General features: G+C 54.5%; 2 protein-coding genes across 2 annotated transcripts in view; both read right to left on the bottom strand.

The window, feature by feature from the left end:
• Positions 1-6,610, bottom strand: part of LOC121843660 (trinucleotide repeat-containing gene 6A protein-like) — a 42,221-nt gene extending 35,611 nt beyond the window's left edge. Inside the window, exons 1-4 of the mRNA XM_042313423.1 lie at positions 5,353-6,610; positions 2,831-3,055; positions 2,012-2,277; positions 799-876 (exon numbers count right to left, since the gene is read on the bottom strand). Of these exons, the coding sequence (XP_042169357.1) occupies positions 799-876; positions 2,012-2,277; positions 2,831-3,055; positions 5,353-5,761 (978 nt within the window). The 5' untranslated portion in view covers positions 5,762-6,610. The remainder of the gene's footprint in view (positions 1-798; positions 877-2,011; positions 2,278-2,830; positions 3,056-5,352) is intronic.
• An 809-nt stretch (positions 6,611-7,419) lies between these two features.
• LOC112241892 (trinucleotide repeat-containing gene 6A protein) lies at positions 7,420-13,305 on the bottom strand. The gene is made up of 3 exons (XM_042313422.1): positions 13,233-13,305; positions 9,589-9,677; positions 7,420-7,720 (listed from the first exon to the last, which is right to left on the bottom strand). The coding sequence occupies exons 1-3, from the start codon at positions 13,276-13,278 to the stop codon at positions 7,499-7,501; spliced, it is 357 nt and encodes a 118-aa protein (XP_042169356.1). The 5' UTR covers positions 13,279-13,305; the 3' UTR covers positions 7,420-7,498.
• Between the last annotated feature and the right edge of the window lie 2,208 nt (positions 13,306-15,513).

Genomic DNA, 15,513 nt, shown 5'->3' with positions numbered 1-15,513 from the left:
CAGGAGAACATGTATAATTATTTATCTCGCTCTACTGCAGCGTTCGGGTCTAGATGGGTCCTAGTAGGCAAATCTGTTACACATTAAGTCTACCCAAGACCTGTTCCAATCACACCTGAAGGGTCGGGTTCCGGGAACAAATTACCCGGATTACCCTTCCAACTCCTCTTCACTAAAGGGTCGACATCTGACGAGCTCCAACCCCTCTTCACTACATCTGACGAGCTCCAACCCCTCTTCACTACATCTGACGAGCTCCAACCCCTCTTCACTAAAATGTCGACATCTGACGAGCTCCAACCCCTCTTCACTACATCTGACGAGCTCCAACCCCTCTTCACTAAAGGGTCGACATCTGACGAGCTCCAACCCCTCTTCACTACATCTGACGAGCTCCAACCCCTCTTCACTAAAGGGTCGACATGTGACGAGCTCCAACCCCTCTTCACTAAAATGTCACATCTGACGAGCTCCAACCCCTCTTCACTACATCTGACGAGCTCCAACCCCTCTTCACTAAAGGGTCAACATCTGACGAGCTCCAACCCCTCTTCACTAAAGGGTCGACATCTGACGAGCTCCAACCCCTCTTCACTAAAGGGTCGACATGTGACGAGTTCCAACCCCTCTTCACTAAAGGGTCAACATGTGACGAGCCCCAACCCCTCTTCACTAAAGGGTCATCTGACGAGCTCCAACCCCTCTTCACTAAAGGGTCGACACCTGACGAGTTCCAACCCCGCTTCACTAAAGGGTCGACACCTGACGAGTTCCAACCCCTCTTCCCTGCGTACTCACAGGGTAGGTCATGTTGTTGAACTGTTTGACGAACTGGTTCATCCAGGCATCCTCCTGCTTGTTCACCGATTTGTTGATCTGAAACACAGAGAGACCCGGGTTAATAACCTACACAGAGACTGGGTTAATAACCCACACAGAGAGACCCCTGGTTAATAACCTACACAGAGACCCCCTGGTTAATAACCCACACACAGAGAGAGACCCCCTGGTTAATAACCCACACAGAGAGAGACCCCTGGTTAATAACCCACACACAGAGAGAGACCCCTGGTTAATAACCCACACAGAGAGAGACCCCCTGGTTAATAACCCACACAGAGACCCCCCTGGTTAATAACCCACACAGAGAGAGACCCCTGGTTAATAACCCACACAGAGAGAGACCCCCTGGTTAATAACCCACACAGAGAGAGACCCCTGGTTAATAACCCACACAGAGAGAGACCCCTGGTTAATAACCCACACAGAGAGAGACCCCCTGGTTAATAACCCACACAGAGAGAGACCCCTGGTTAATAACCCACACAGAGAGAGACCCCTGGTTAATAACCCACACAGAGAGAGACCCCCTGGTTAATAACCCACACAGAGAGAGACCCCTGGTTAATAACCCACACAGAGAGAGACCCCCTGGTTAATAACCCACACAGAGAGAGACCCCTGGTTAATAACCCACACAGAGAGACCCCTGGTTAATAACCCACACAGAGAGAGACCCCCTGGTTAATAACCCACACAGAGAGAGACCCCCTGGTTAATAACCCACACAGAGAGAGACCCCCTGGTTAATAACCCACACAGAGAGAGACCCCCTGGTTAATAACCCACACAGAGAGAGACCCCCTGGTTAATAACCTACACAGAGAGACCCTCTGGTTAATAACCTACACAGAGAGACCCTCTGGTTAATAACCTACACAGAGAGACCCTCTGGTTAATAACCTACACAGAGAGACCTGGGTTAATAACCTACACAGAGAGACCCTCTGGTTAATAACCTACACAGAGAGACCTGCTGGTTAATAACCCACACAGAGAGACCCGCTGGTTAATAACCCACACAGAGAGACCCCCTGGTTAATAACCCACACAGAGAGACCTGGGTTAATAACCCACACAGAGAGACCCTCTGGTTAATAACCTACACAGAGAGACCTGGGTTAATAACCCACACAGAGAGACCTGGGTTAATATAACTACTCAGTAATACCTTGGGAGGAATTTTCTTCATGTAGTTCCAGCTGTGTTGCTGTGGCCCGTTGTTCCTGTTGTCCTGACAGTCTCTGTGGTTCTCTCTGTGACCGTCTCTGTCCCGGTCTCTGTGGTTCTCTCTGTGACCGTCTCTGTCCCGGTCTCGGTGACTTGGGGTGTTGCTCCACATCCCGATCTCCAGCTCCTCCTCCGGTTCCCAACTGGCCTGGCACGACACCTCCTCCCCACACCAGGTACCACTCTCCTGCTGCATGGGCTTGGGACCTGGAGGGTGGAGAGAGGACAAAGGGATTAAACCTGGAGAGAGACACCAGGGGGCCTGGAGAGAGACACGAGGGGGCCTGGAGAGAGACACCGGGGGCCTGGAGAGAGACACGAGGGGCCTGGAGAGAGACACGAGGGGACCTGGAGAGAGACACGAGGGGGCCTGGAGAGAGACACCGGGGGCCTGGAGAGAGACACGAGGGGGCCTGGAGAGAGACACGAGGGGACCTGGAGAGAGACACGAGGGGACCTGGAGAGAGACACGAGGGGACCTGGAGAGAGACACACGAGGGGACCTGGAGAGAGACACGAGGGGATGAGGGGGCCTGGAGAGAGACACGAGGGGGCCTGGAGAGAGACACGAGGAGATGGGTGTGTGTGTGTCTGTCTCACCAGGTTGGTGTGTGTGTGTGTGTGTGTGTGTGTATGTGTCTCACCAGGTTGGTGTGTGTGTGTCTGTCTCACCAGGTTGGTGTGTGTGTGTGTGTGTCTGTCTCACCAGGTTGGTGTGTGTGTGTGTGTGTGTGTGTGTGTGTGTGTGTATGTGTCTTACCAGGTTTGTGGTGGTTCTGTGCTCCAGGTCCTTCCCAGCCTCCTGTCGCAGAGTTGTCCCCTCTGTCTCTGTCCCCTCTGTCTCTCAGCTCCTCCCAGGTGGAGCTGGTGTCCATGGGTTTCCCCCAGGCCGATGTCCCGTTGTCCACAGAGACGGGTGGGCCTGGCGGATCACCCCACGTTCCTGACTCCATCTTCTGGGGACCGGTGTATTGTTCACCCCAACCTGGAGGAGGAGAGAGAGGGGGAGGAGGAGAGAGAAAGGAGGAGAGAGACAGTAGGAGAGATAGAGGGGGAGTAGGAGAGAGGGGGAGGAGAGCGAGAGGGGGAGGAGGAGAGAGAGAGGGGGGAGGAGGAGAGAGAGAGGGGAGGAGGAGAGAGAGAGAGGGAGGAGGAGAGAGAGAGGGAGGAGGAGAGAGAGAGAGGGAGGAGGAGAGAGAGAGAGGGAGGAGGAGAGAGAGAGAGGAGGAGGAGAGAGAGAGGGAGGAGGAGAGAGAGAGGGAGGAGGAGAGAGAGGGAGAGGAGGAGAGAGAGAGGGGGGAGGAGGAGGAGAGAGAGGGAGGGGGAGAGAGAGGGAGGGGGAGGAGAGAGAGGAGGAGAGCGAGGAGGGGAGGAGAGAGAGGGAGGAGAGCGAGGAGGGGAGGAGAGAGAGGAAGGGGGAGGAGAGAGAGGGAGGGGAGGAGAGAGAGGGAGGGGAAGAGAGCGAGGAGGGGGAGGAGAGAGAGGGAGGGGGAAGAGAGCGAGGAGGGGAGGAGAGAGAGGGAGGGGGAAGAGAGCGAGGAGGGGAGGAGAGAGAGGAGGAGAGCGAGGAAGGGAGGAGAGAGAGGAGGAGAGCGAGGAGGGGAGGAGAGAGAGGGAGGGGGAGAGAGAGGGAGGGGAGAGGAGAGGGAGGGGAGAGAGAGAGGTATGTGAGGTGGAGTTTCGGAAATGGCAGGTAACCTTGTATCTTCTCAACTCTGCTGTTGTACTCACTCAGATGATCAATAACAGACTGGCTGGGTTTCTAGACTGAGATGATCAATAACAGACTAGCTGGGTTTCTAGACTGAGATGATCAATAACAGACTAGCTGGGTTTCTAGACTGGGATCAATAACAGACTAGCTGGTTTCTAGACTGAGATGATCAATAACAGACTGGCTGGGTTTCTAGACTGAGATGATCAATAACAGACTAGCTGGGTTTCTAGACTGAGATGATCAATAACAGACTAGCTGGGTTTCTAGACTGGGATCAATAACAGACTAGCTGGTTTCTAGACTGAGATGATCAATAACAGAGTAGCACCTAGCAAGAGGCCGTTGTTGTTTAGCACCTAGCAAGAGGCTGTTGTTGTTTAGCACCTAGCAAGAGGCCGTTGTTGTTTAGCGCCTAGCAAGAGGCCGTTGTTGTTTAGCACCTAGCAAGAGGCCGTTGTTGTTTAGCACCTAGCAAGAGGCCATTGTTGTTTAGCACCTAGCAAGAGGCCGTTGTTGATTCCCTACTAGGTTCAATATATTTACTTGATTCCCTACTAGGTTCAATATATTTACTTGATTCCCTACTAGGTTCAATATATTTACTTGATTCCCTACTAGGTTCAATATATTTACTTGATTCCCTACTAGGTTCAATATATTTACTTGATTCCCTACTAGGTTCAATACAAGTTTGATAATGTCTGGATTCCATGATTCTGTCTGCGTTCTCTGCAATGCAGATATTTATAGAGCCCTGGACCTGTCTCTCTCTCCCTTTCTGTCTCTCTCTCCCTCTCTGTCCCCTTTCTGTCTCTGTCTCTCCCCCTTTCTGTATTTCTCTCCCCCTTTCTGTCTGTCTGTCTCTCAGCCCCCCTCCCTGGATTTCTGTCTCTCCCCCCTCTCTGTCCCCCCCTCTCTGTCTCTCCCCCTCTGTCTCTCCCCCCTCTGTCTCTCCCCCCTCTCTGTCTCTCCCCCTCTCTGTCTCTCCCCCCCCTCTCTGTCTCTCCCCCCTCTCTCTGTCTCCCCCCCCTCTCTGTCTCTCCCTCCCCCCCTCTCTGTCTCCCCCTCTCTGTCTCTCCCTCCCCCCTCTCTGCCTCCCCCTCTGTGTCTCCCCTCCTCAGTCTACCCCCTCCTGTCTCAGTCTACCCCCTTCCTGTCTCAGTCCCTACCCCCTTCCTGTCTCAGTCTACCCCCTTCCTGTCTCAGTCTACCCCCTTCCTGTCTCAGTCTACCCCCTTCCTGTCTCAGTCTACCCCCTTCCTGTCTCAGTCTACCCCCTTCCTGTCTCAGTCTACCCCCTTCCTGTCTCAGTCTACCCCCTTCCTGTCTCAGTCTACCCCCTTCCTGTCTCAGTCTACCCCCTTCCTGTCTCAGTCTACCCCCTGGAACTATCTGCATTTCAGTCCAAACAAAGGTCTGTGTTTCTGCCTGCACTCACAGCTCAGAGAGAATAATCTGTAGAACATTCCAGAAGGATGACGCAACCCTAAAACACACACACACAAGGGGAGGTGGAGGACACTGTGTGTGTGTGTGTGTGTGTGTGTACAGCTCCCTCCACTCACCAGAGCTGCAGGTCTTGTCCTTGTTGGCCATGTTGTTCAGGGGTGGTGGGGGCTGCTGCTGGGGCTGGGGGGGTTTGGTCGTGACCATGGCATCCTGCTCTGATTGGCTGGTCTTGTTCCACAAATTGACCCCGCTACAGTTGTATTTGCTGGGGTCTCCCCACGCCGAGGTGCCATTATCGATGTCCATCCTCCTCCTCACCGACTCTGGACTAGGCTCCTCCCACCCTGTCGACGACTCCTCCTCCTTGTGGGAGGGTCCAACTGGGACCGCCACCCCAGTCCATCCGCTGGGTTTGGAGGGGTGGGGACCGCCTGGTGGAGGTCCTCTAGGGTCCGGGTTGGCGTCTGGATCTTTACCCCACTCGGCCGGGTCTCCCCAGCTCTGAGAGGGGTGGCTGGGCTTCATGGCTGGTTCGCTCCACCCTCCCTGGGTCTGGTGGTTCTGGGGTTTGTGTCCGACGGAGTGGGATACAGGGGGCTCTCCCCAGCCAGAGTGAGGGTTGCTGGGGTGGTCAGGGGTCCCTCCGCTGCCACCCCAGGTGCTGCTGCTTCCGTCGGGGTGCGTGTTGGTGTTGGCCGGGCGGCCGGGCTCACCCCATCCTGCAGACCCTGAAAGGTCGCGGTCCCATCCCCAGACACACTAGTCTTCTGGGGCTGACTCCAGTAGCTGCTCCCTCCTCCTCTGGAGCGGTCTCCACCACAGCCCTGCTTTTGAGGTTTCGGAGGGTTGATCCAGGTGTTGGAGAGGTCCTCCTTCTGGCTGTTCCCCCAGGTAGAGGAAGAGTTGTCCCATCCTCGCTCTCCTCCAGGACCTTTGTTGTCTCGGTCTCCACACCCAGACAAGGTCTTCTGCTCTACCCAGCCAGACCCTCCTGACTCTGGGCCCGGGCCGCCCCCCCCTCCTCGCCATCCTCCAGAGCTGGAGGTATGAGAACGAGCGGCGTGGCTTTTCGATCCCCAGCCAGGGCCTACGTTACTGGGTTTCCTGTCATCGGGTCTGGGGACGGGAGAGGTGACGTCCCAGGCGGTGTCCTGACGTACTGGGGTCTGGCCCCAGCCGGTGTTGCACAGGACACGGGGGTCAACGTCTGAACAGAAGAGGACTTGAGTAGACCCAGGGAGGGGGCCTTGTCGACAGGGGTCGTTCCTGTCCCTGTCTAAGCTAGGGCCTCCAGAGCTCTCCCCACTCCCCTCACTGCTGCCAGACGCCCCAACGCTCGCAGGTCCCTGCACTCCTCCTCCTCCACCTCCCATCCTGAGGCGTCGTCTTCAAGACTCTTCCAGCCGTTGGCTCCTCCCCCTGACTTCCGTCCGTCGCCGGAATCCTGAGATTTGTTACCGGGCAACGAGCTCCACTCCCCATTGGGGGTTGCCTGTTAGAGGAGGCCGCCCATGGTCGGGGGATCCCGGCAGGACCCAGTCCGTTCCCATTGCTCGCCCTCCTCCAGTCCCCAGGTTGTGAGGAGAAGCAGAGTCCCACCTCCCTACAGGGGCCTTGCTGTTAGTTTTACTGTTGTAAACAGCAGCAGCAGGGGAGGGCTGGCCGTGTCCCTGGCCGTTCACAGTGTCTCCAGGGCCCGAGGCCCCCAGGGCTTAGAGAAGCCCCCTGCCAGGCCCTCACTGTGGGGTGCTGGGCGCCAGACAGGGTACCGTTGGAGAGCTGATCTCCTCCTCCTCCTCCTCCTCCTCCCGCTCCCCAGGAACGCAGCCCCGAGCCGGACTCGTTCCTGTGCACTGAGCCGCCTGTAGAGTTTGGTAAACTAGAGGTGTCGATGGCGTTAGTAGTGTTATTTGGTCCGTTGGTCGTGTTAAGGTGGCGAGTCTTGACAGTGGTATCATTCAGGAGGAGGCGCTGCGGCTGTTCAGACAGAGAGAGGCTGTCCGGCTGTGTCCCTCCCCAGCCCAGAGAGCCTCCCTGCTGGACAATCTTACAGCCGGAGGGTCCCTGGGGACCGGGCCAGGCACTGTGGTTAACTTTTGGGTTCAGAGTGCCGGGGTCAGACCAGCACCATTGGCCGACGCCCAGGGGCTCGGCTTGTTGCCGTGGCTACCGTCGGCGGGGCGGAGGCGTCGTTGGGGCCTTTCGCCGGCCCGTTACACATTATGATGTTATTGCTGCTACCGGGAGGAACGCTGCCGTTAGTCAACGGGGAGAAGTGGTTCCCGTTACGGCCTCCGTTCCCTTTGGTGCCGGGAGGTGGTGGCGGCGACGACGCGTCATCGAGGTGACCAAGTTCCTCTCCGAGCCACCAGAGCTAGAGGCAGAGTCCGTGTCCATGCATTCTGAGGTGAGCTCGGGGTCGTTGCCGGCTGCCGAGGAGGAGGAGGAGGAAGGCGTGTCGCTGCCGACCGAGTCTACCAGCACCTTGAAAAGAAAATCAACTTCTATTAATAGGGTGATTTCATTACTAACTAGCTAGTTCACTATTCTGTCTAAACCAGTCTGAAGTCATTACTAACTAGCTAGTTCACTATTCTGTCTAAACCAGTCTGATTTCAGTACTAACTAGCTAGTTCACCAATCTGATTTCATTACTAACTAGCTAGTTCACCAGTCTGATTTCATGACTAACTAGCTAGTTCCCCATTCTGTCTAAACCAGTCTGATTTCAGTACTAACTAGCTAGTTCCCCATTCTGTCTAAACCAGTCTGATTTCATGACTAACTAGCTAGTTCCCCATTCTGTCTAAACCAGTCTGATTTCAGTACTAACTAGCTAGTTCCCCATTCTGTCTAAACCAGTCTGATTTCAGTACTAACTAGCTAGTTCCCCATTCTGTCTAAACCAGTCTTATTTCAGTACTAACTAGCTAGTTCCCCATTCTGTCTAAACCAGTCTGATTTCAGTACTAACTAGCTAGTTCCCCATTCTGTCTAAACCAGTCTGATTTCAGTACTAACTAGCTAGTTCCCCATTCTGTCTAAACCAGATGCGACACTCGGAGGTCAGGGAAGTTTGAGCTAACGTTTTCACATAATGCTAACTCAACTTGGAAATGTTCCTTATTAAGTCAAATCATACAATCTTTTTTATTTAAATTACAATTACAATGTTCCTTATTAAGTCAAATCTTTTTATTTAAATTACAATTACAATGTTCCTTATTAAGTCAAATCTTTTTATTTAAATTACATTTTACAGTAAAGGATTGAAAGGATTTACAAAAACAACCAGAAAAACAGATTTGCATTTTTGGCGAGACATCCGAACGGGTTTCCCGTAAAAGACGAATCACATTAGAGCGTTTGTAGATTAAAATGCAAGTGAGAAAAACCAAACATGATAGTATTTACGTTTGGAGAACCTCAGAGAGTACCCACCTACCCAAAAACCAAACATGATAGTATTTACGTTTGGAGAACCTCAGAGAGTACCCACCTACCCAAAAACCAAACATGATAGTATTTACGTTTGGAGAACCTCAGAGAGTACCCACCTACCCAAAAACCAAACATGATAGTATTTACGTTTGGAGAACCTCAGAGAGTACCCACCTACCCAAAAACCAAATATGATAGTATTTACGTTTGGAGAACCTCAGAGAGTACCCACCTACCCAAAAACCAAACATGATAGTATTTACGTTTGGAGAACCTCAGAGAGTACCCACCTACTGTTAGAGGAAATTATAGTTTAGATGATTAATTATGTATACATTATTGATTAGAACCATTTATTCTAATACTATTATGTTACGATTTGAAAAGTATGAGTTTTTTGGTTGAGCTGTTACTGAAAATGTAAGCAGAACGAATTAATTGTCTGTGCCTCCTGGGAAGTTTAAGGAGAAGGGATAAGATAGTTTTTCCAAACAGATAAGAATGTTTTGGTTGGATTTCATTAGCGGAGAGAAGTATATCTTTTAGACAGGTTGGAATGTAGTTTATGAAGGGGAGTAAAAAAAATCTCTAGGACTGAATACTACGCCATTGTAAGGCTGGGAGAGGGTGTGAAACTGATGACGTCATTTTATGTTCACTTTCTTTAAAATGTAATGTTCTTTGTATTTTGGGTTAGTACTCACTTGAATTAAACGCTATTTACCTGGCTTTTAAGACTGGTCTCAATCTACTTCATGCATAATTAATGAACTTACAATTCATTAATGAATTAGAAATGAGTGCGAATTGGTTTTGGCAATAATACTTAAAGGAATTTAGAATTCCTCTATCACCTACCCAAAACCAAACATGATAGTATTTACGTTTGGAGAACCTCAGAGAGTACCCACCGTGTCCCAGTTACTGTCTCTGCTGCAGGGAGAACCAGAGCTCCAGGGGCAATTCTCATACTGAGAATCCAGGCCAGGGGGGTCCAAACCTGGGGACAGGAAGACGGAGAGACGGGGTGGTGGTGGAGGTTTGGTTAGCTCACATGAGAACACACCAGGACATTCTTTCACTAATCATTGATCTGACGTGTGGATTGGTGGAAACGGAGTGATGGAACCCAGACGTCTAACCCAGCCCAGTCCCCGCCCCTCTAACCCAGACGTCCACCTGTTACTGAGTGAGAAGATGGAAAGGTGCATTGTTGAAGTACTGTGATACCGCGCCTCTAACCCGGCCCAGTCCCCGCGCCTCTAACCCGGCCCAGTCCCCGCGCTCTAACCCGGCCCAGTCCCCGCGCCTCTAACCCGGCCCAGTCCCCGCGCCTCTAACCCGGCCCAGTCCCCGCGCGCCTCTAACCCGGCCCAGTCCCCGCGCCTCTAGCCCAGTCCCCGTGCCTCTAGCCCAGTCCCCGTGCCTCTAACCCAGTCCCCGTGCCTCTAACCCAGTCCCCGTGCCTCTAACCCAGCCCAGTCCCCGTGCCTCTAACCCAGCCCAGTCCCCGTGCCTCTAACCCAGTCCCCGTGCCTCTAACCCAGTCCCCGTGCCTCTAGCCCAGTCCCCGTGCCTCTAACCCGGCCCAGTCCCCGTGCCTCTAACCCGGCCCAGTCCCCGTGCCTCTAACCCGGCCCAGTCCCCGTGCCTCTAACCCGGCCCAGTCCCCGTGCCTCTAACCCGGCCCAGTCCCCGTGCCACTAACCCGGCCCAGTCCCCGTGCCTCTAGCCCAGTCCCCGTGCCTCTAGCCCGGCCCAGTCCCGTGCCTCTAACCCGGCCCAGTCCCCGTGCCTCTAACCCGGCCCAGTCCCCGTGCCTCTAACCCGGCCCAGTCCCCGTGCCTCTAACCCAGCCCAGTCCCCGTGCCTCTAGCCCAGTCCCCGCGCCTCTAACCCAACCCAGTCCCCGTGCCTCTAACCCAGTCCCCGTGCCTCTAACCCGGCCCAGTCCCCGTGCCTCTAACCCGGCCCAGTCCCCGTGCCTCTAACCCAGTCCCGTGCCTCTAACCCAGTCCCCGTGCCTCTAACCCGGCCCAGTCCCCGCGCCTCTAACCCGGCCCAGTCCCCGCGCTCTAACCCGGCCCAGTCCCCGCGCCTCTAACCCAGTCCCCGCGCCTCTAGCCCAGTCCCCGTGCCTCTAACCCAGTCCCCGTGCCTCTAACCCAGTCCCCGCGCCTCTAACCCAGTCCCCGCGCCTCTAACCCAGTCCCCGTGCCTCTAGCCCAGTCCCGTGCCTCTAGCCCAGTCCCCGTGCCTCTAGCCCAGTCCCCGTGCCTCTAACCCAGTCCCCGTGCCTCTAACCCAGTCCCCGTGCCTCTAACCCAACCCAGTCCCCGTGCCTCTAACCCAGTCCCCGTGCCTCTAACCCAGTCCCCGTGCCTCTAACCCAGTCCCCGTGCCTCTAACCCGGCCCAGTCCCCGTGCCTCTAACCCGGCCCAGTCCCCGTGCCTCTAACCCGGCCCAGTCCCCGTGCCTCTAACCCGGCCCAGTCCCCGTGCCTCTAACCCGGCCCAGTCCCCGTGCCTCTAACCCGGCCCAGTCCCCGTGCCACTAACCCGGCCCAGTCCCCGTGCCTCTAGCCCGGCCCAGTCCCCGTGCCTCTAACCCGGCCCAGTCCCCGTGCCTCTAACCCGGCCCAGTCCCCGTGCCTCTAACCCGGCCCAGTCCCCGTGCCTCTAACCCGGCCCAGTCCCCGTGCCTCTAACCCGGCCCAGTCCCCGTGCCTCTAACCCAGTCCCCGTGCCTCTAACCCAGCCCAGTCCCCGTGCCTCTAGCCCAGTCCCCGCGCCTCTAACCCAACCCAGTCCCCGTGCCTCTAACCCAGTCCCCGTGCCTCTAACCCGGCCCAGTCCCGTGCCTCTAACCCGGCCCAGTCCCCGTGCCTCTAACCCAGTCCCCGTGCCTCTAACCCAGTCCCCGTGCCTCTAACCCAGTCCCCGTGCCTCTAGCCCAGTCCCCGTGTCTCTAACCCAGTCCCCGTGCCTCTAACCCAGTCCCCGTGCCTCTAACCCAGTCCCTGTGCCTCTAGCCCAGTCCCCGTGTCTCTAACCCAGTCCCCGTGTCTCTAGCCCAGTCCCGTGCCCGTGCCTCTAACCCAGTCCCCGTGCCTCTAACCCAGTCCCCGTGCCTCTAACCCAGTCCCTCTAACCCAGCCCAGTCCCTCTAACCCAGCCCAGTCCCTCTAACCCAGCCCAGTCCCTCTAACCCAGCCCAGTCCCTCTAACCCAGTCCCCGTGCCTCTAACCCAGCACAGTCCCTCTAACCCAGCACAGTCCCTCTAACCCAGTCCCCGTGTCTCTAACCCAGTCCCCGTGTCTCTAACCCAGTCCCTCTAACTCCAGCCCAGTCCCTCTAACTCCAGCCCAGTCCCTCTAACCCAGCCCAGTGATGTCAGTGATCATGACGCAGACATTCAGTCTAGTGTGTCAGTCTAGTCAGCAGACACCATTTTGTTTCAGCAGTGTGATGCTACAGCCAACCAGGAGGGAGGAGGGGAGACGGAGGAAGGGAGACAGAGGAGGGAGGGGAGAGGGGAAGGAGAGACGAGGGAGGGAGGGGAGAGACGAGGGAGGGAGGGGAGAGACGAGGGAGGGAGGGGGAGAGAGGGAGGAGGGACATTGGAGAGAGGGGGTGGGGAGGGAGGAGGGACATTGGAGAGAGGGGTGGGGAGGGAGGAGGGACATTGGAGAGAGGGGTGGGGAGGGAGGAGGGACATTGGAGAGAGGGGTGGGGAGGGGGCTGTTTGTTATTTTACGACGAGAACCTCTTCCTCAGAACTAAATGAACCCTTTCATGTCTCCAGTGATCCGCTTTTCTGGCAATTAACCACCTCGGTTTTCTGCAAAGCCACGCTCACCTTTAACCCCTAACCCTACCTTTGTAGGAGCACATGCTGTTCTGTGCCTTTAACCCCTAACCCTACCTTTGTAGGAGCACATGCTGTTCTGTGCCTTTAACCCCTAACCCTACCTTTGTAGGAGCACATGCTGTTCTGTGCCTTTAACCCCTAACCCTACCTTTGTAGGAGCACATGCTGTTCTGTGCCTTTAACCCCTAACCCTACCTTTGTAGGAGCACATGCTGTTCTGTGCCTTTAACCCCTAACCCTACCTTTGTAGGAGCACATGCTGTTCTGTGCCTTTAACCCCTAACCCTACCTTTGTAGGAGCACATGCTGTTCTGTGCCTTTAACCCCTAACCCTACCTTTGTAGGAGCACATGCTGTTCTGTGCCTTTAACCCCTAACCCTACCTTTGTAGGAGCACATGCTGTTCTGTGCCTTTAACCCCTAACCCTACCTTTGTAGGAGCACATGCTGTGTTCAAAGGTAGTTTAACTTGAATAACAAGGTGAGACGGTCTACAGTAGAAGAGATCAGACAATGACCGACACACTGAGACCTCATAGCAGCTAACGTTAACGTGAGCACCTGGACGGGGGGGAACTGGGATTCAGGAATGACCTTGTCTGACTGGAGTAGGATAGGGAGAGGTCCAGGAAGGCAGAGAGAAGAAGAGTCGAGGTCAAAGGGTAAAATAAAAAGGTTGTCACCTGTTTGGTTAGGAGAGTGGCTGGCCGAGTCCCGAATTGGAGCCATGCCTAGGATACAGGACAGAAGAGAGGAAAGAAAATGAGGACAGAGAGAGGAGAATAGAGGATAGCGAGAGAGGAGGATAGCGAGAGAGGGGGTTAGCGAGAGAGGGGGTTAGCGGAGAGGGGGTTAGCGAGAGAGGGGGATAGCGAGACAGGGGGTTAGCGAGAGAGGGGTTAGCGAGAGAGGGGGTTAGCGAGAGAGGAGGATAGCGAGAGAGGAGGATAGCGAGAGAGGGGGATAGCGAGAGAGGGGGTTAGCAGGAGAGGGGTTAGCGAAAGAGGGGATAGCGAGAGAGGGGGGATAGCGAGAGAGGGGGTTAGCGAGAGAGGGGTTAGCGAGAGAGAGGGTTAGCGAGAGAGGGGGTTAGCGAGAGAGGGGTTAGCGAGAGAGGGGGTTAGCGAGAGAGGGGGTTAGCGAGAGAGGGGGATAGCGAGAGAGGGGTTAGCGAGAGAGGGGGTTAGCGAGAGAGGGGGTTAGCGAGAGAGGGGGTTAGCGAGAGAGGAGGATAGCGAGAGAGGGGGTTAGCGAGAGAGGGGTTAGCGAGAGAGGGGTTAGCGAGAGAGAGGATAGCGAGAGAGGGGGTTAGCGAGAGAGGGGTTAGCGAGAGAGGGGTTAGCGAGAGAGGGGGTTAGCGAGAGAGGGGTTAGCGAGAGAGGGGGTTAGCGAGAGAGGGGGTTAGCGAGAGAGGGGTTAGCGAGAGAGGGGTTAGCGAGAGAGACAAGGGATAGAAGAAAAACACCATTAAAAATGTTAAAACAGCGTCAGGAAGACAAGCAGACGAAGAAATAAAGCAGGTTTACAAGAAGAGACAAATACTACAGACAATACTGTCAGCTCTAGCTAAAGGCTAAAGCTAAAGGCTAAAGGCTAGAAAGCTAAAGGCTAAAGCTAAAGGCTAAAGCTAAAGGCTAAAGCTAAAGGCTAGAAAGCTAAAGGCTAGAAAGCTAAAGGCTAAAGAAATAAAGCAGGGTTTACAAGAGACAAATAACCCCCTACAGACAATACTCTTAGCTAAAGGCTAAAGCTAAAGGCTAAAGGCTAGAAAGCTAAAGGCTAAAGGCTAGAAAGCTAAAGGCTAGAAAGCTAAAGGCTAAAAGCTAAAGGCTAAAAGCTAAAGGTTAGAGCTGCCGCTTTCAAGGAGTGGGACACTAATCCGGACGTTTAGAAAAAATCGTCTCTGAAGCTCGTTGGATGTGGCAGGGGGCTTTCAAACTATTACGGACTACGAAGGGAAACCCAGCCGCGAGCTGCCCAGTGACGAGGGCCTACCAGACGAGCTAAATGCCTTTTATGTTCGCCTCGAGGCAAGCGACAATGAAGCATGCATGAGAGCACCAGCTGTTCCGGATGGCTGTGTGCTCACGCTCTCTGTAGCCGACGTGAGCAACACCTTTAAACAGGGCAACATTCCCAAGGCCGCAGGGCCAGACGGATTACCAGGACGTGTCCTCAGGACGGACGTGTCCTCAGGACGTGTCCTCAGGACGTGTCCTCAGGACGTGTCCTCAGGACGTGTCCTCAGATCATACGCTGACAAACTGGCAATCCCAGTGTCTCTAGCCCAGGGCCAGACGGATTACCCAGGCCAGTCCCAGTGTCTCTAGCCCAGCCCAGGGCCAGACGGATTACCCAGGCCAGTCCCAGTGTCTCTAGCCCAGCCCAGGGCCAGACGGATTACCATGGCGTGTAGAGCCATTCCAGATGTAGTCTAGGTGAGGTAATGTTGCTAACAGTAGTGGACTAAACAGAGCCATTCCAGATGTAGTCTAGGTGAGGTAATGTTACTAACAGTAGTGGACTAAACAGAGCCAGGATGTAGTCTAGGTGAGGTAATGTTACTAACAGTAGTGGACTAAACAGAGCCATTCCAGATGTATTCTAGGTGAGGTAATGTTACTAACAGTAGTGGACTAAACAGAGTCATTCCAGATGTAGTCTAGGTGAGGTAATGTTACTAACAGTAGTGGACTAAACAGAGCCATTCCAGATGTAGTCTAGGTGAGGTAATGTTACTAACAGTAGTGGACTAAACAGAGCCATTCCAGATGTAGTCTAGGTGAGGTAATGTTACTAACAGTAGTGGACTAAACAGAGCCAGGATGTAGTCTAGGTGAGGTAATGTTACTAACAGTAGTGGACTAAACAGAGCCAGGATGTAGTCTAGGTGAGGTAATGTTACTAACAGTAGTGGACTAAACAGAGCCAGGATGTAGTCTACAATACGTAACTGAACGAAGT

The sequence above is a fragment of the Oncorhynchus tshawytscha genome, unplaced genomic scaffold (assembly GCF_018296145.1).
Source record: "Oncorhynchus tshawytscha isolate Ot180627B unplaced genomic scaffold, Otsh_v2.0 Un_contig_15481_pilon_pilon, whole genome shotgun sequence".
In the NCBI taxonomy this organism is placed as follows: Eukaryota; Metazoa; Chordata; class Actinopteri; order Salmoniformes; family Salmonidae; genus Oncorhynchus; species Oncorhynchus tshawytscha.
This window is presented reverse-complemented; position numbering and strand designations above follow the sequence as displayed.

Coding starts and splice junctions, on each gene's coding strand:
- LOC112241892 (XM_042313422.1), bottom strand. CDS start 13,278: ATGGCTCCAATTCGGGACTCGGCCAGCCACTCTCCTAACCAAACAG. Junction 9,678..13,232: donor CCACTCTCCTAACCAAACAG/GTGACAACCTTT, acceptor TCCTGTCCCCAG/GTTTGGACCCCCCTGGCCTG. Junction 7,721..9,588: donor GAGACAGTAACTGGGACACG/GTGGGTACTCTC, acceptor TTTCTTTTCAAG/GTGCTGGTAGACTCGGTCGG.